The sequence below is a fragment of the Prorops nasuta genome, unplaced genomic scaffold (genome assembly GCF_024137725.1).
Source record: "Prorops nasuta isolate Cenicafe-Biocafe unplaced genomic scaffold, Cenicafe_Pnas_1.2 PNAS00004, whole genome shotgun sequence".
Taxonomy (NCBI): domain Eukaryota; kingdom Metazoa; phylum Arthropoda; class Insecta; order Hymenoptera; family Bethylidae; genus Prorops; species Prorops nasuta.
Window position 1 is genome coordinate 1605929 of NW_027116801.1, and position 17326 is coordinate 1623254.

A 17326-nucleotide genomic window follows, 5' to 3' on the forward strand; every position below is an offset into this window, starting at 1 on the left:
AACGGCTCATTGTAAAATGGACAAACGATTTGGCTGTGTTCAGTTATCATATTAACTGTGGGCACGAGAAACCTATATTTGATGTCACACTAACTGTAGATTTTCAATGCTCACAGCTGTCTCACATCGTGAATACGGAGACCTGCACTAGAGCGTACTGAGTATATCTCTATCTTTTTATCATTAATGTGAAAGCAGAGGATAGAAATATATCAGTGCACACTAGTGCAGGTACTCGAATTCGCGAACAGTCAATAATGAAACATAACCCAGGTTTCAAGATAAGCAGCTTCCGGCCATGACTCAAAATGGTGGAGTTGGCAATTTTGGAGCAAATATCCATTCGGTGCATTTAATCTCACTTAAGCAAACAACGTTCGAGAGAATTACAAGGAAAAAAAGTTAACGATTGTGGTTTAAAAATATCGCATAGTAGAGTGTGCGGTGTGTGGTAAAATATAATATTTTAATGCGCAATTCTCTTGAATATAGAAATTCGCATTTGCTTATTTAATCAAGAAATGGCGTAGAACAGTAGCAAATCAATTAACTTCTTGCACTGTACAAATAGCAGAGTACATCGCTCTCAATAAGAAAACATGAGTTTTTGTGATTGACTTCAAAGCTTCTGGTTAATAAAAGTCAAGATATTTCAGCCAGCACTGTCAAAAGCAATACTTCAAAAAGATATAAAATTAAGACATTTAAGAAATGATATTTTAAATGTTATTTTATGCAAAGTTCAGATGTTATCGTATTCGTTTGAATATCATACTTTCGTAATTATGAAATTGGTAGCTTTACGATATCATTTCTTGGAAACTTTAACTTTATGGTATTTTTTTTATGCATTGCTCCAAACACTGCTAACTAGGATAATATACATAATATAATTTATGAATTTTTATGCTCATTTTTGCATTTCATTTAATTTCATTTCCTATGCCCTTAAAAATATGAAGAGTGAAAATTCCAAACGCGTTGTACGTGCCTTTTGTTATTTATTAAGGGAAAGCAACAGAATTGTTTACGTTAAATAATAACTTCAAAACATTCGCAGTTCAGTATACCACAAACAACCTGAAATGACCTAGAACTTAAAATATTTCTGGGATTATTGGCCATAGTACATAGGACCTATTTACGGAAAAATCATATTTTCGAGGTAACTAGTGCTTTAAACGTTTGGAATTTTCTTACTTAATGTTTATATTTCTCAGAATAATCTTATGTCATTATCTTTTATATCATTAGCTGATTAATATGAAAACTAAGAAAGATATTATGATCAATACGTCTATCTTACCTTACTAACCTCAGAATTCAGTTAATTCTATTTTATAATTATGTAATTTAATTTTAGTAAATTGAAATGATATCAGCTGTGATATACTGTTAAACTTTGAGCTCTTAATATGTTTTGCTCCAGTTGTTAATACATTAAAGACAAACTATTACTTGAAATATAAGCATTAAGATTATTAATTCATGTTAACCTGGATACTATACATAAAAAGGCTGATTTTGATAAGAACACTTATACAATTTTTAAATATTGTCAGTATTTTCCGAGTTACATTAAAATCTATCCAGGTATAATCTTGTTAGATCGATGGTTGTAATAATTATTATGTAACTCATTAAATATGAGCAATATTAAAAATAGAGCTCCAAGTGTGTGTTAACGAATATGATAATAGTGAATAAATATCTCTAATGATTTTTTTCTTTCCATTTATATTTATGAATTTATGCATAACAATGTATGTAGCCTAAATATATCGTTATGTAACTAGATAAATATACATGTTACGAAAAAAGTCCATTAGTCTTTTACTATCACTTACCATACTCAAAAAAAAAGTATTCTTCACTATTTTTAATAATATTTATACTTAAAAAGTTGCCTAATTATTTTTGTATATCAACGGACTTAAAGAATTTAAATCTAAATTGATTTTTATGCAGCTTCAAAAATATTAGTAACATGCATAAAAGACATTAAATTTTTTTATCATTATTATCATATATAAAACATAAATTGTAAATATTTAAAAAATGATTTTTATAATTTCCAAGCTGTATACAAATTTATATAGGCTCTTGATCTAATTATTTTTTTATGTAACTTAAAAAATATTGACGATATTAAAAAATCGCAAAAATATATGTGTATTTGTGTGTGTGTACTTTTCAAGTTTAAACCATTGATACTAAGTTATTGCTCCTTATAAGCTGCCAAACTTTTCTTTGGCTTTCTTTTTATAAAATAATTAGCTTTGTAGATATTTAATTAGATAAATAAAATAGGACACTCTATTTACAAATAATTTCGTCTATTTTATTTCTTTAATTTAGTTTTGTAATTTTTAATACGAAAAAATTGTTTTTTTTTTTTTCATAAAATATAGATAAAACTATATAATATTTGTTTTTACGTTTCAGAATAATTATTATGAAATAGCAAAATGGGTGCAGTACACAGTGGTCAGAATAACACAGAGTTGGTAGATAATTTAATGAAATTTCGGTATATAAAAACAAAAGTTGAGCTGCTATTTAGAGCTGTAGATAGAGCTGACTATATTTTACCAGAATTTCATAAAAGCGCATACGAAGATATAGCGTGGAAACAAGGAAATATTCATTTATCATCACCATGTATATATAGTGTTGTAATGGAAAGTCTCTGTCTAGAACCAGGATTAAGTTTTTTAAATCTAGGATCAGGGACTGGATACCTCAATACAATGGTAGGACTTGCGTTAGGTAAGAAAAATATAAATCACTTTATCTTTTAGTTCAAAATAAAATTGGTATACAGAGTGTCTCATAAGTCATGGCGAAACTGGAAGCCCTGATTAAAAGCACTAACTTTGAAAAGAGAATCTTTATCAAATATTTTTCCCTAGCTTTTAGATATCAAAAGTTATATATGGCTGAAATTTCTTTTAAGTCCTTATTTTATTATTAGCCAAGCTGAAAATGGTGTCACAGTGGGTTGAATAATTTGAGAAAATCAATAACTAAAAAAGTCCACTATGCATTTTTGTCAAATAATAGCAATAAAATTTTTAACCAATGAGATCTAATCGATTTGATTTCAGTACAGCTTATGATTTATCATTAAACATTTTAAGCGCTATTTAAAAAGGACTTAAATTATTAAAATACCAGAAATATTGGCTTATCGATCAAAATTATTCCAACTAACCGTTTTATATCGGCTGATCTTCTGAAACAATCGGAGCAATAAATAGAAAATGTCGTCTTATCAAAAATCTGAAGTAAATGACATTTAAAGAGTACTAGTAACAAATTAAAAAATATCTCGAATAACAAATGCTTTTAGAACTAATAATGTTTAATTTGTCAAATAAACTGCATCGTTTCAAAAAGCTTAGAGAGGACTAAAATTTAATATATGTAATTAATTGATAAATTTAATCACATTTATTTCTGGATAGAGTAAAATTAATTACACTGCTCTAAATTGCGCCAAAAGGTCAGAAGTTCTTGAAATTAAATTTATTAAAATTAATTAATGAACTTTTCAACGCCAAAGAGAATCGAAATTCTATGAAAAAAAAATGGGTACTTCTGCTTTATTTTAGCATATATTAATCTTTGTCTTGTTTATTGATATGCGAAGATGATCCAATCCACTGATCAATTGTAAAATGAGGTTTGAGAAATTTCAATTATTAACAGTTTTTTATCTAAATACTATAATAAAAAAATTTCTAACAGTTTTTTTCCAAGAGCTGGCCTTTTTATCCATTTTCCTTATTCCTTTACTTTTAATAATAATTGTTGGTATCATTAAGGACGAAAAGGTGTTTCGTTTTAAATAACGATTTAAATTTATTGCTGATAATTACGTTTGACGAGAATAATGTTTTAGACAAAAGTTGTTTGAGCTCGAGGAAAAAGTGTAACGGTGACATTCCTTGACCATGAAACTTCATTTCAATGTTACATGAAGTCAGATGGGACACTTCTACGACGTTACCTAGAAAACCATTACCTTGAAGCATTTACATCATAAAAAATTATGTTCAATTGACTTTTATTCGAGATTCACTACTTTAAATAAATTTTATTTTGAAGAACTTTCATTGAAGGTAAAGTCCATTTCAAGTTAAATTAATTCATGGTAATATCTATTCGACATTTCCTTTGAGGAAAACGCTTCGAGGTAACGTCGGAAAGAACCTTATGTCTATGAGACAGTCTGTACAGACATATTATTTTTTTACATTTTTATAAAATATAAAATAATTATTAAAATTACAACATACACTATTATTTATAATAGGTCGATATGGGATAAATCATGGCATTGAAATATATGATGACTGTATAGCATATGCGTATGATCGGTTAGATGATTTTCATGAGAATTCCTTAGCTGTCGACCAATTCGATTTCTGTAACCCTATTTTTGTACAAGGTTATTTTTAAATTTTCGTATATTTATATAATTCATAGACAATCTTTCTTTATGGTAAATTTCTTTGTTCACAGGTAATTGTTTAAATTTTGCTCCTACTAAGCAATACGACAGGGTATACTGTGGTGCAGCATGTGGTGAAAGGCAGCAGGAATTTATTAAACAATTTGTAAAAGTCGGAGGAATACTTGTTATGCCCTTTGAGGACATTTTACTCCGTTTAAAAAGAATTGATGAAAACAAATGGGAACAAGAAAAAATCTTATCAGTATCATTTTCATCTATGATTTTACCAACAGACAATCAAATACTTTATTTGCGTATGTTTACAAAAATTTTAACATCTCTGGTGATTGATAAAATACTTTCATAAGGGTTGTGATTATTTCATATCCACCTGAAAAATCTAAATATTAATGAAAATTTCATGGCACACATTTATACAATTATTTCAGCTGAATGCAATCCATTGTCCTTGAAAGAGATATGTCGTGGTGCGATAGTAAATCATCTTCGAAAAAACGTATGGATAGAGCATCCTGATCTAGAAACGAAGAAAGAAATATCAGTAGATTCTGCCTTTGAGCATCTACTGCCAGCACCATTACCAATATCAAATAGAAGACGTCCTGCTATACCTATGTCTGAAGATAATACAGGGGATGAGGATGAAGAGTTTGGAACCACGGTAAATCATTTGTTGCTTGTAGAAAGTGAGCAAAAAAAATAGCAAAACTTTTAGATTTTTTGTTACTTCAAACAAAGCAGCATGAAGATAAATCTTTTAATGAAGAAATATATTGATGTAAATTTTTTCCAGAACGAATCTACAGAAGTAAATAATCAATATGGAGAAGCTAGTTCTGCTTCCGGTGGTAAAACCTTACAAAATCAAGAAGAAAATCGTACGGACTTGACCAAGGACGATGATGAATCAGGAGGAGCAAAAAGCCTAATAAGTAATAGCGATACGGACAGTGACATGGATAATAATGGTGTTAAATGTAAAAAATTAGGAGAGGAAAATAAGAGAGGCAGTGATCAAATCAATGATTTTAATCAGAGTAACACTAGTGATACAAGTGACACTGAGGATAATAATGATGATCCTATTCAACCTAAAACCGCAGTGGAACATGAAGAAGAGACTGATGACAGTGATATGACAGAGGATGATGAGGAGGATAATGCTTACCCTGATTTACAGAATAGATTAGATGGTTTCCTATGTTTTCCTTTCGGACAAATCTCCACCCTTTTTGATGATGATCCTATTCGTATGCTTGATAAAGAAAATCAGGCCGTTGGACATTACGTTGATGCATATAGGCTAAGTTACTACCTTAAACAAAAAATAAACCAATTAACATTACCTCGAAATTTAAAAATCTTTTTAAATCACAGTAGAAATCTATGAAAATGAATCGCGAATTATGACTATTTTTAATTATTACTATTTAAATGAATATAAATTTGTAATACGGAAGGTTTCATTAATACATATTTTAATTTCAATTGAAAAGTGTTTTAAAAGTATTCAAACTTTATTGTATTGAAAATAGAAATTAATTTAATTTTCACTTGAAAATGCGCAGCTTCATTCACAAATTGATCTCAATGTTTCAAAGTTATTTGAGGAAGTTATTTTTTACTTGGACTTGAATGATCCATATTTTTGGCATATAAATAAACCGATCAAATACTCTGGGACTAAGCTGTATTTCTTGTACAAAAAGTCATAATGTAATATAAATGAAAGTTGTTTACATTTACTTATTTTATCAAATAATATAAATCCCTGAATATAGTTTACTAGAACTTCGAGCTACGAATCTGGAATTGACCATTCAGAAATGCTTAGGAAAAGCTCCATCTCTACAAAAACTACTACGAAAACAAGCGAGATAGTATTGGTTGGTAAGTAAATTGATGTAGAATACTGGGGTGTACTGAGGGTGCGCGTGGGAGGACCACTGATGCGGAAGAGGCTAACGCCCAGCTGCCCGGCAGATCGAGGACAATCGAGCCCTTCTATATATTCGTGAAAACATTCCGATACTTGGTTCGTTACAATGCTGATCGTCAAATTCTACATTATCCGATGCCCAGTTAATAACTGCAAATGGAAACTACTTAAGTAAAGCGCGACACGAAAATTTGTGATAAAATTTGATAAAACTTCGAGATAAAAATATCCGTGCTGTGGTAAGTATTATATAAATTTAAATAATCGCTATACATTAATAATAATAATAATAATAATAAATATATTCAAAATTGATGTAAACATCTGGCTACAAATTCATTAGCTATCTTTACAATAAAATTATTCTCGTAACAGCAAAGTGACATGTAAACATTGATCAGTAGCGATAAAGTATATTTAACAGCCCTAAGTTAATATGTGTCTAGTTCAATTTATGTTGTGAATATAGAATTTGTGCGAGACAATGTTAACTATCGTGTGAAAGATTTTAATGAAAATGACAGAAAGGGTGAAAATTTATTCGATGTATCTGTGTTACAAAAAAAATAATCGTGATATTGCAATTTAATAACAAAGAAACTGTGACAGCTGTACCTAGTAGTTTTTAATGAAATTTTGACTGATAAAATTTACTGATAACTGCACCTCTTATGATTCTTTAAAGACTAACTTATGTCCTCTGAAAAATTCTGTGCAATCGAAAACAGTGACAGTTTTGCAAGTGTACATCACTACAATTTTTCTATTCAGTAAGAACTTAAAGGGTGTCAAGACAGTGGACTAACAGAGTGTCAGCCTTTCATTACTCTCGATTATAAATACAATAATAAGGTAATGGTATCATGTTTATTTATTTTTTAACAGGAACGGAAGAACATGGAAATTCAGACTAATAGTTTATTATGGACGTTACGCTTTTGGATATTATTGTTATTAATGGAGAAAGAGGCAAATACTTCTTCCTCCTCGCCTTGTGGAGGACGTCTAACAGCGTCTCGAGGCATTATCTCAACGCCAAACTTCCCTGATCCATTTCCGGTGCCGATTAAGTGTCAATGGGTGATCGACGTTTCGGATTTTCCCACAACCAATGGGACAATTGTAGTGTATTTGACGCAGCTCTACGTTTACAAGGGACTTCGCTTTACGGAGTATGCATATTACGAATCGGACACGATGAATTACGGGGTCAACTTGCTCCAGGAAGTGACGGAAGGGAACGTCTTTGAGCACAAGTGGTTACGAACCTTCAGGCCGTTTCTCGTATTAGAATTTGAGCTGGAAAGGCTCGAGGGTAATCACGTCCGTGTTCTTGACGACCTCCTCGATGTATATGGGTTCAATATTACCTACGAGATGACGGAAAATAACGTCAATCCCAAATCCTGCTCCGTCAAAGACTGCTCCTTTGCTGGAAATTGTTTGCTCTCCTTTAACTATGAGTAAGTCTAAATTTTGTATTCCAATAATTGTTCATTTAAAAGAAACGTAAGAAAATCTGTACTGAATTTTGTATTCTCTGTGTTCGTTGTTGTTTAAAACATTTAATCTAATACACTGTTATTTTAAGTTAATTGGAGTGTTTCGGTGCAAATCATTTTCGAATGCTCTTTGAAGATTTTATTGTTTTTCCATAAATTTATTTAATTATTTTTGTAATTTTATATTATCTCTATAGATTCTAAGTTTAACTACAGAGCTGTAATGACTCGTTTATATTGTGACACCGTGTATAATGTCATATTTATTTCATAAATGATACGTAATCAATAAATCTTTTTTCTTACAGGGATTTCTGGTGCGAATGTTTCGAGAGTTTCAGCGGGGAAAAGTGCAATGATGGGCCACTGTGCTATGACGACCGAAATGACCCTATATGCGAGAATGGAGCCACTTGCCAGTAAGTGTATACCAACTCATCTTTACAAAAATATTGAATCACGAATTTTATTCCAAAATGTAAACGATAATTTTATATACAGACAAATCGGAGCGAAAGCTGTAGAGTGCGTATGTCCAGCAGGGTTTACAGGAGTTAACTGCAAAATTCAACTATCTGACAAATTGGATAGTGGTAAGGCCACAATTTTCGTTAAAAAATTTATCGATTTCACTGCTTTTATTATTTCAAAGTCGTATTTACAAGACAAATTTTTCCAGAATGTACTGGAGAACAATGTGTTTTCCAATGCCCTTACGACGAGAGGAAGCCTCAACCTTGCAACTGCAAAAATGGCACAAGAATTTATCATGGTAATTATATGAGGCAAATTAATAATTTCGGGATGGTAGGATTCTGGAAAACTAAACGCTTCGGGTCAAATCTTTTACTGACTGATTTGTAGTAATTCTAAAAATATTTTAATACAATCATATTCGATTAACATTAGGTGGACTTAATGAATCCTAATTTGGTGATTTTTTGGCTTAAAATGAATACATTGATTAAATGACGATAAAACCAAACATCCGTTTGTCAATCAAACTATTCAATTTAAGCCAAAAAATAACAAAATTAAAATTAGTTTTTTGATCTTAGAGATATGATTTCCTGTTAAAAATGCGTATTAGATTTATAAAAAATGATAGACTTAGAAAATTATTTTTAAATTTGTTTTTTTTAAAGTATTTCAGTTTTTTAAGTTATTAGTAAGATTTTATGTTTATTTTAATTGATAAATTGTTTGTAGAAATATTATTATAATAATAAAATGTTTGAAAATTTTGTTGGTGAATAACGTGAAGAAATTTTTCCCCTATTTTCATTAAAGATTTAATTTTATTATTAATGTAATTCTGCTTTTCGCTATGATGTAGTATATATACTTGACCAAATTTTTGATTTCACTATATTTTTTAATACGATATGCGATGATTATTGAAAATAATTAAGTTATCAGCTTATTAATTCTGGATTATACAGATAAATCAAGGTATGAGTGCAGAATTAAACTATCCAATATCACGTCTCATCGAAACGGTGTTATCCTACAGCACGGCGACTTGGAATCTTATGTAGCTAAACAGGTGAGTGCACTATAATAAGTTGAAAATAGACGGATTTCTTAATCCGATGAAGCATAACATTTTATGTTCTTAATCATTTCACCCTAAATTTATATTAATATACAATTTCTTAACTAATAAACAATCATTTTTAAAATTTGTATGCTTGCCAGATAGACCATGTTTTTTATCTAATTTAATTAATATAAGACAAGAAATTTATATAAATTAAAAAAAATCAATATACTTCTACTCGTTAATAATTATAACCTGTTAAAATTATGCTTTCAACATTTTAGAGTAAAATTCGCAACCTTTTTGAAATTACAGTTTATGAACGTATATATCTAGTACATGTTTAATTACTGTGCTACTCAAAAGTTTAATTGTATAAAATTTTGTAAACTCTTAACAGCTACACGAATTTTCATCGCCACAATCGAAAACATATAATTGCCCATAAATTACATTTATAAAAAAAACGAACTTGTTAAGTAGACTGCAAGTTTTATGCAACTACTTAATCTGTATAAATTTACGATTAAATAATTATTGTCAGCCCTCAATTTTTAAATCATTTTCTTTTGTAGCTAGCAAGATATATGAGAAATAGTAATATTTCTTCAATGGAGGATTTGAAAATATTGAGCATTACGTAAGTAGGAATATAATAATTTACATTGAAACACGAGAATTTTATATACAAATTGTAAAATACTCCGCGTAAAATGTTGAATAGAATCTGAATTTCTTCGATCGAATAACGAAAAAATCCTATCACTCTCAATGTAAATACGATAATTTTGAATATAAAAGTAATTCGTTCGAATTCAAGAACGATCTGTGTTAAACTATCCGGAAAAGGATTCTTCTCCTTCGTTTAAAGAGATGGAAGACGCAGGAAAATTTTCAAACCTAGAAATAAGTCTTCTAAAATATCAAACATTTCGAAACAGAGCAAGCTCGATCATTTAACACTGTGCTTCAACCTAATACAGTCCGTTGTTAAAAAAATAATGAAAGAAAGAAGATTGGAAATTAATAATTCTACACTAAAGCATGCAAGAAAATTAATTCGCGTATGAAAGAAAATATTAAAAAGAAAGTTTTCCTTCTTTTTAAAAAATTTAACTATTTTATTAGAAAGAGCAACTGGTGATTTCACAAAAATAGTATAATGAATTTCAAATGATTAGTCAAATAACACCGTGTCTTTGAAACGCGTTTTGCTCTGTAATGCCGATATTAGGAATCCGGGTAATCCTTGAAATCATTTTATTCAGTTTTTATTGTTAATACTTCTATAGTTTATGTATTAATGATCTTTATTTCTCCTCCAGTCATTTCAATTTATAGTTTTTAACAATAAATAAACAAAGGCTTATATATTTGACACTTTTCTTGCATTCTAGGCCTATGTCAGAAGTGACATTTCATTTTTTTGGAAATACCGACGATGGAGATAAAATACGTGAATCGCTCAATCGTCTGGTACAACGTCGCAGACTCAGTGAAATCTCCTTGGAATCGACTCATTTTACCTTTCAACAAAAACCAGCTCTCAACCTTCAGGTGATTAGCTTTATTATTATAAATTAAGTTACATCAGTAATACATCCTATAAAGCAGTCATTTCAAATGTAGATATTTTCGTATCATAAATGTCGTAGAGTCTTCACGTTAGTCCTATGAATGAAATTCACGTAGGAGACCAATTAACTCTAAGGTGTATGGCACAAGGGAGTTACAGCATTGTTTTTACGTGGTATAATAATAATATGCTGGTGAATGTTAGCAAGGCGACAAGGTAATCCAATTTTCAGATATTAAAATATTAAAACAACTAAATATTGATTGAACGATAGTATGAACGTATATTTTGCAGAGGAATACGATATAGAAACCTGCAGGATGATGGATCGAATGTTCACACATCTGTCTTAACGATCGAAAAAGCTACGATCTTTGATTCGGGTCATTATACTTGTCAGGTGTCTGATTGGGACTTACAACAGTGTAAAAGTATATTTATCGAAGTCAAAAACGAACCGGATATTAAAGTGATTCCAATGAGCATTACTGTGAATAAAGTAAGTTTTGAACATTTAAATACACAGAAGCTGAAGCTAAAGGCCGATTCCTAGCGGAAATTGATATTATTCATTGTCCAATAACTGTACCGGTAGTCATCGCTTCTTCCTTCATTGTCTCTACTGTTAATTTTGACACAAGTATTTTTCAAAAAGAGGCAAAAAGGAAATTTTTTAAAACACTAATACCTTGCAATCTTTGCAACGATTCCAATGACTTTTTACACTGGCAATCAGGTTTTCCCCAAACCCTCGTTTCAAGAAAAGGCAGTCATTTGGTTACACATTGTATAACAATGAGAATAAATTAAAATTGCCAATAAACTTTTAGGGTTCCAATGTACAATTAACTTGTATGACTCCAAATATGCGTAGCATTGGAATTGGCTTTGGCTGGACGAAAAATCGTGCTCTCCTTAAATTGGAGCCAGGGAGTGAAGTGTGGGAAGATCTTTATCCAGCTGGCAGCATGCTTAAGATTACCAATTTACAGGTTAGTAAAAGTTTTATAGAATAGGTCCTATAATTTTTATCGCTTTTAAATGTTTTACAGAAATCAACTATTTACACATGCAATGTAGCTCACAAATCAATGTCGGTACGAGTTGAAGTGGTAAATAGAACGCTGATTCCAATCTGTTTAGCAGAGAAATCATGGGGTCTATCTTGGCCCGATACAGCACCTGGATCGGAAGCCTTACTCGCATGTCCACGTCACTTTGTTGGTAATAAAGTATCCAGATTGTGTTCCATGAAAGATGCCACAACACCGGAATGGCAAATTCCTGATTTCTCAGAATGCTTGTACGAGCCCCTTCTCTCGCAATATAACAATGTCAGCTTCTACCTAATTTATTATCCTTTTAAAAATTATCATAGAACATATTTTTTTTAATAGCTCTAAATTTACATGCTTTTATTTTTAGTTCCAAAGTCTGACTATGGGTTATCAAAGCACAACTGGCTCGGAAACAATTAACATGTTTTGGGAAATTTTAAGAACACGAGATCTTCCGCTTTATTCCGGTGAAGGAGATCGTATATTAAACATATTATCGGAAATCAAGCGATATCAATATAATATTGAACCAACCGATTTATATCATGCAAATGAAGCATTGACCAGAATTTTAAATCGAATTTTAGATGACGAAAACTCGATTCTAACTGAACAGGTACATCAAATATTTTGCCACGAATCCTGTGTCTCTTTTTTTAAATTTGACGAAATGACATGTATTCAGCTTCGTGGATATTAGTAATATCCGATACTAGGGGCAGCGGGGGACCTACTCTTTTAAGATGAATATTATATTTTCCATTTTTATAATTGTTTGATATAATTTTTTTAATTTTAGAAGCTTTCGTTACTGTTAAAATTGATGCAACGAAATTTGGAGTACTGGAGCGACAATTTGAATCAAACCACCAAGCATCTTACCCTGTCTTCTGTAATACTGGATATTCGGGAAATGCAAATACAAAATGGAGAAAGTATTACTCATTCTCTTCAAATACCAGCAGAAGATCTAATGTAACTTCCATTAAGCAATTTCTTTTGCCATGAAATAACCTGGATTTTTCTTCATTCGTGATAAAGCGTTCGTCTTATCTTTGCAGATACCCAAAATGGTATAATGATAAAGTTGCTATTCGTTTGTGGAAAAAAAGACAACGTTCAAAAACTAACAATACTATCAGTGCCATAGTTATTGTTTACAAGAATATTACACAATTCCTACCCACAACCTACCTAAAGGAGCTAGAGTAAGTTAAATATATTATACAAAAAAGTAATTTATCTCTTTGTTAAATCGAACATGTTCCATCGTAACGCCCTTTGCTCTTTCTATAAATTTAATTATGAATATGCAAACTTACAGGCCAGTTGCACAAAAAAGCATGTAAAAATATTAAAAAATGATATAAACAGAACGCCCTCGTCTTTGTACAAATAAATTTAGACATGAAAAGTTCATACGACCTACGAAAACTCTTGCAAAAATGCAACAATGATAAATAACTTTTAAATAATGTCATTTGTCAACAGTGATGGAACAGATTTGGAATATCGAATTAATTCACGAGTAATCACAGTGGCGACATCAGCATTTGTCACTGATAAGCATAATAAAATTTGGATAGACCTTCAGCTGCGTCATCTTCGTAATCAATCCGGATCCTGGAATGTGTCCTGCGGTTTGATGAACGATGTCGGATCTTGGGATTTGGACAAATGTATCGCAAACACTTTGGCGATCGATTCCACTACGCAATGTCTTTGTCCCAGTGTAGGAACCATTGCGATTTTTCTCACTGCACGAGCAGTAAGGGTAAATATTTTCATTATTGCATGCAGAGTTTATTAATATTTGCACGGTTTCTTTAAAAAAGGTATTCCGAAACCTATTCTAAGTCTATCCTTCCTTAAACACTTTTCCCGGAAATAAGTAAATTTTTATATATCCAGATTTGCAACTTGCTAATACTGAGTTTCTGGAGTAGAATGGTGCTAAAAACCTTAATTTATGAAAGGACTAATTATAATACTTCCCAGCCTTTATTAAGATCAACACAGAATATTAATTTATCATATCTATTATGTTCTTTTCTTATATGCTTTGGTAAAAAAAATTTTTTAACAGGTGATGTTAGCAAAGAAAGAACAAACTGTTTTTATCGTGCTATGTGGATGTGGGAGTTGCGCAGCTCAGTGCATTCTCTCTTTAATAATAGTAGGAATCTTTTGGTGGAAAAATCCTACGTGGTTGAATTTTTTAAAAATTCAATGTTGCCTAGCTATTGCTGGAGCGATGGCAGTTTTTATGTTTGCTGCATACAGCAATTTACCTGAGGTAACATGATGATAGAGCCAACACATTCTAAAGAATATAAATTTCATTATCCCTTTCTGCATTTTCAGAGCTCCTACTCACTTCTTGCCATTGCATTGGAAGCTTTTCTTCTAGTAGGAATGTCTGCTCCAATATCGCAAGCACTCCTTATATATGCTGAGCTTACACACATCCGTCCTAGTCAACATTTGCAACCCACAGTAATTGCTGTCATTACGGGTATGTAGCACCAAATATGATATACAGAGTGTATCGTTAACTGCGAGTACTTTCTTGAAGAGGTAATCCAGAATCTTCATGAGATTATTTTACCTTTGCCGTTTTATCCGGAGATGTGTTATTTTTAAGATATTACCCTTACGAGGCCAAATCTCACATTGCAGATACTTGTTCATTAACTGAAAGTATGTAGTGGAGCTGTTCAAACTATTATATAATATCCAAAAAACTACGCATTTCCGGAAAAACAACAGCGATAAAATAGGCTTAAATTAGGTTCATATATAGTCCGCTATAAAAAATACGTAATTAACGATGCAATATTTATATTTCTCTTATAAACTACTTTTTTTTCATTCATCCATTTTATATACCGATATTATATGTTCTAATAGGTGTACCGATCTTAGCAATTTTATCTGCCGAATTGACTCATAAAAGTACTGGCTGGAGACACGAATCTTGGTGGCTTATTTATGGCAGTGGGGTTTATAATATTTTCGTAGTTTGCAATACAATGATGTTTCTAATCTTCATACTGCTTTATATGGGCTCCACTCGCAAAGCACATGCTTTGAGACTGGAAAACGTTATGAAAAAGGAAACGATCGAAAATAGGTAAAAGAACGTTATTATTTCTCGGATTAAAAAGAGTCCCATTTTTTTTTTGTAATAACTATTTTCAACAAATATTACAATAAACTTAATTGTTTATATAGACTGAGAATGCTACATTGTGCAGCTATAATAATATGTGGAATAATCGTTATGGAAATTTCATCTCTACTTTATATAAATTCTTCATCCATCATACATCACTACATATTTGCCTCTTTGTCATCAGTGTTGGTAAGTAAATATTTTTTTCAGTAGCTAGTGGATATCGGCATTGCAGAATTCTTTGTTGAAACTTAAATTTGATGAAATAGCAGCATTTTAAACGCTATATCATTATCCCAACGCTTAAAAGAGATTTTAAGTTATGGAGAAGTGCAATCTAGCTTATATCCTTTTAGATACTTATATTTTTGTAGCCTAAATCATAGTTAATTTTAAATAGAATTTTAAACGTTCAACTTTTTATATAAAAATACACAAGCTTTCAATTTATTTACCTATTTGTTTTTAAATTATGTTATGAAAGATAATTTGAGGGTTATTATAAATGAACATAAATTATATTTGTCGGATTTTGTTCTTTTACCATTCTAAAATAATATCGAATTTGAAACTGATAAGAGACAAAGTGTTAATTCTCTATGCACAATTACAACTGTGCTACTTACTGAGTCAAACATTTTTCAACAGCTATGGCCACACAAAACTGCAAAAGGGTTAAATAATCACTTAACACTCAAGATATAATTGTGCTATAATTACAGGGATTCCTCGTGCTTACATTGTACGTAATCATCAGCGACATAAAAATCATTAGTCCATTTTTTCAAAAGTTCCGATGGGAGCTGGAAGCTCACACGGAATGCACATCTGAACCAGTAAAAGGTAACGTATTAATCAAGAGAATAATTAATCGTTTTACATCAGATTATAAATTTTTACTGTAAAAATCTTTAGGCGTGTGTTCGAAGAGCGAGCCGGAAATGGAAAATAATAGTGCAACACCCGCAGCAGTTGTGGCAAGTGTATCTTACTTAGAATTACGTGGGGTAGCAGCAGGTAGCATAAATTTGCGCGAGATTATCACCGAAGCATCTACTTACCCGAAGCAATCTACCTCCAGCGCTACTAGTTTCTTACCAAAAATCAGGATCGATCATTCAGACGACATTAATTTAGAAAATTACAACACCAGCCCTAGAAAATATCAGGACCCTTTGGTACGCTATTCACCGTTTAACATTAGAATCTCGCACTACCATGTGAACGATTATTGCTCTTTCCAGGACTACGACATGTACAGGGAGCAGCCACGTTCATCGACCATGACCGCATCGACTGTTCCTTTGAACGATTGTTCGGGAAAAGTTTTGTGCAGCGCTGATGTCGAATCACGTTTAACCTCAGCCATGCCCGATGTAACACTGGCCATCAAGAAAAAAGTCGAACTGCTCGATGCAGTGGATCATCAAGAAATGGAGAAAACCAATAAGATACCGGATATAGCTAACACCACCGAAAGAAAACAACCGGATGGTGAGGAAAACGCACAGGAAATTTCCGTCATCAACTGCGAAGCTGCAGCCACTAGAATCATCGATCGAATTTCTCACGATTTGGATTATTTGCTGAACCGGAACGGAGACGTGTAAAGCGATAGATCTTCAATAAATTTAATAACGAGCTTAATACTCTGTTGAGCTTGAGCTGAATCGAAATGGACATGCTTGCCTAAGCAAACGAAGTTTAAAGCAATTGAGCTATTTGCAAGTGTAATTATAACGGTGGCTTATTTTCTAATTTTTTTCATTATTCTTTAATTCAAATCAAGTTACTCGTTATAGGAAACATTTATAATTCTCAAACAGGCTTTTGGTATGTTTTCTTATAATTTATATTTAATTACTTTCTTTATCATTTTTGTAGGTGAGTTGTGCTGAAAAAAATGACATAGTCTAGGTAAAACGACATACGACAGGTTTTTGATTATGTAGTGACGAACATATTCACAATGGGACAAAGTTACAAGTCGTACTTGAAATTTATTGCATATGTATAGAATATGTTAGGTATTATTTTTCAACATTAATATTTATTT

General features: G+C 31.4%; 2 protein-coding genes across 2 annotated transcripts; both read left to right on the forward strand.

The window, feature by feature from the left end:
- Positions 1-33: 33 nt before the first annotated feature.
- On the forward strand, positions 34-6225 carry LOC136772807 (protein-L-isoaspartate O-methyltransferase domain-containing protein 1-like). The gene is made up of 6 exons (XM_066725958.1): positions 34-1165; positions 2446-2769; positions 4319-4453; positions 4528-4773; positions 4909-5141; positions 5274-6225. The coding sequence occupies exons 2-6, from the start codon at positions 2469-2471 to the stop codon at positions 5868-5870; spliced, it is 1512 nt and encodes a 503-aa protein (XP_066582055.1). The 5' UTR covers positions 34-1165; positions 2446-2468; the 3' UTR covers positions 5871-6225.
- Positions 6226-6474: 249 nt separating this feature from the next.
- On the forward strand, positions 6475-17251 carry LOC136772271 (uncharacterized). The gene is made up of 22 exons (XM_066725130.1): positions 6475-6658; positions 7305-7882; positions 8230-8340; positions 8423-8514; positions 8601-8693; positions 9364-9467; positions 10037-10101; positions 10859-11018; positions 11117-11253; positions 11332-11536; positions 11868-12029; positions 12090-12371; positions 12463-12711; positions 12895-13070; positions 13157-13303; positions 13587-13869; positions 14182-14391; positions 14460-14610; positions 15006-15228; positions 15330-15459; positions 15993-16113; positions 16186-17251. Exons 2-22 carry the CDS (start codon positions 7317-7319, stop codon positions 16878-16880), a joined length of 4362 nt encoding a protein of 1453 aa, XP_066581227.1. The 5' UTR covers positions 6475-6658; positions 7305-7316; the 3' UTR covers positions 16881-17251.
- Positions 17252-17326: the final 75 nt, after the last annotated feature.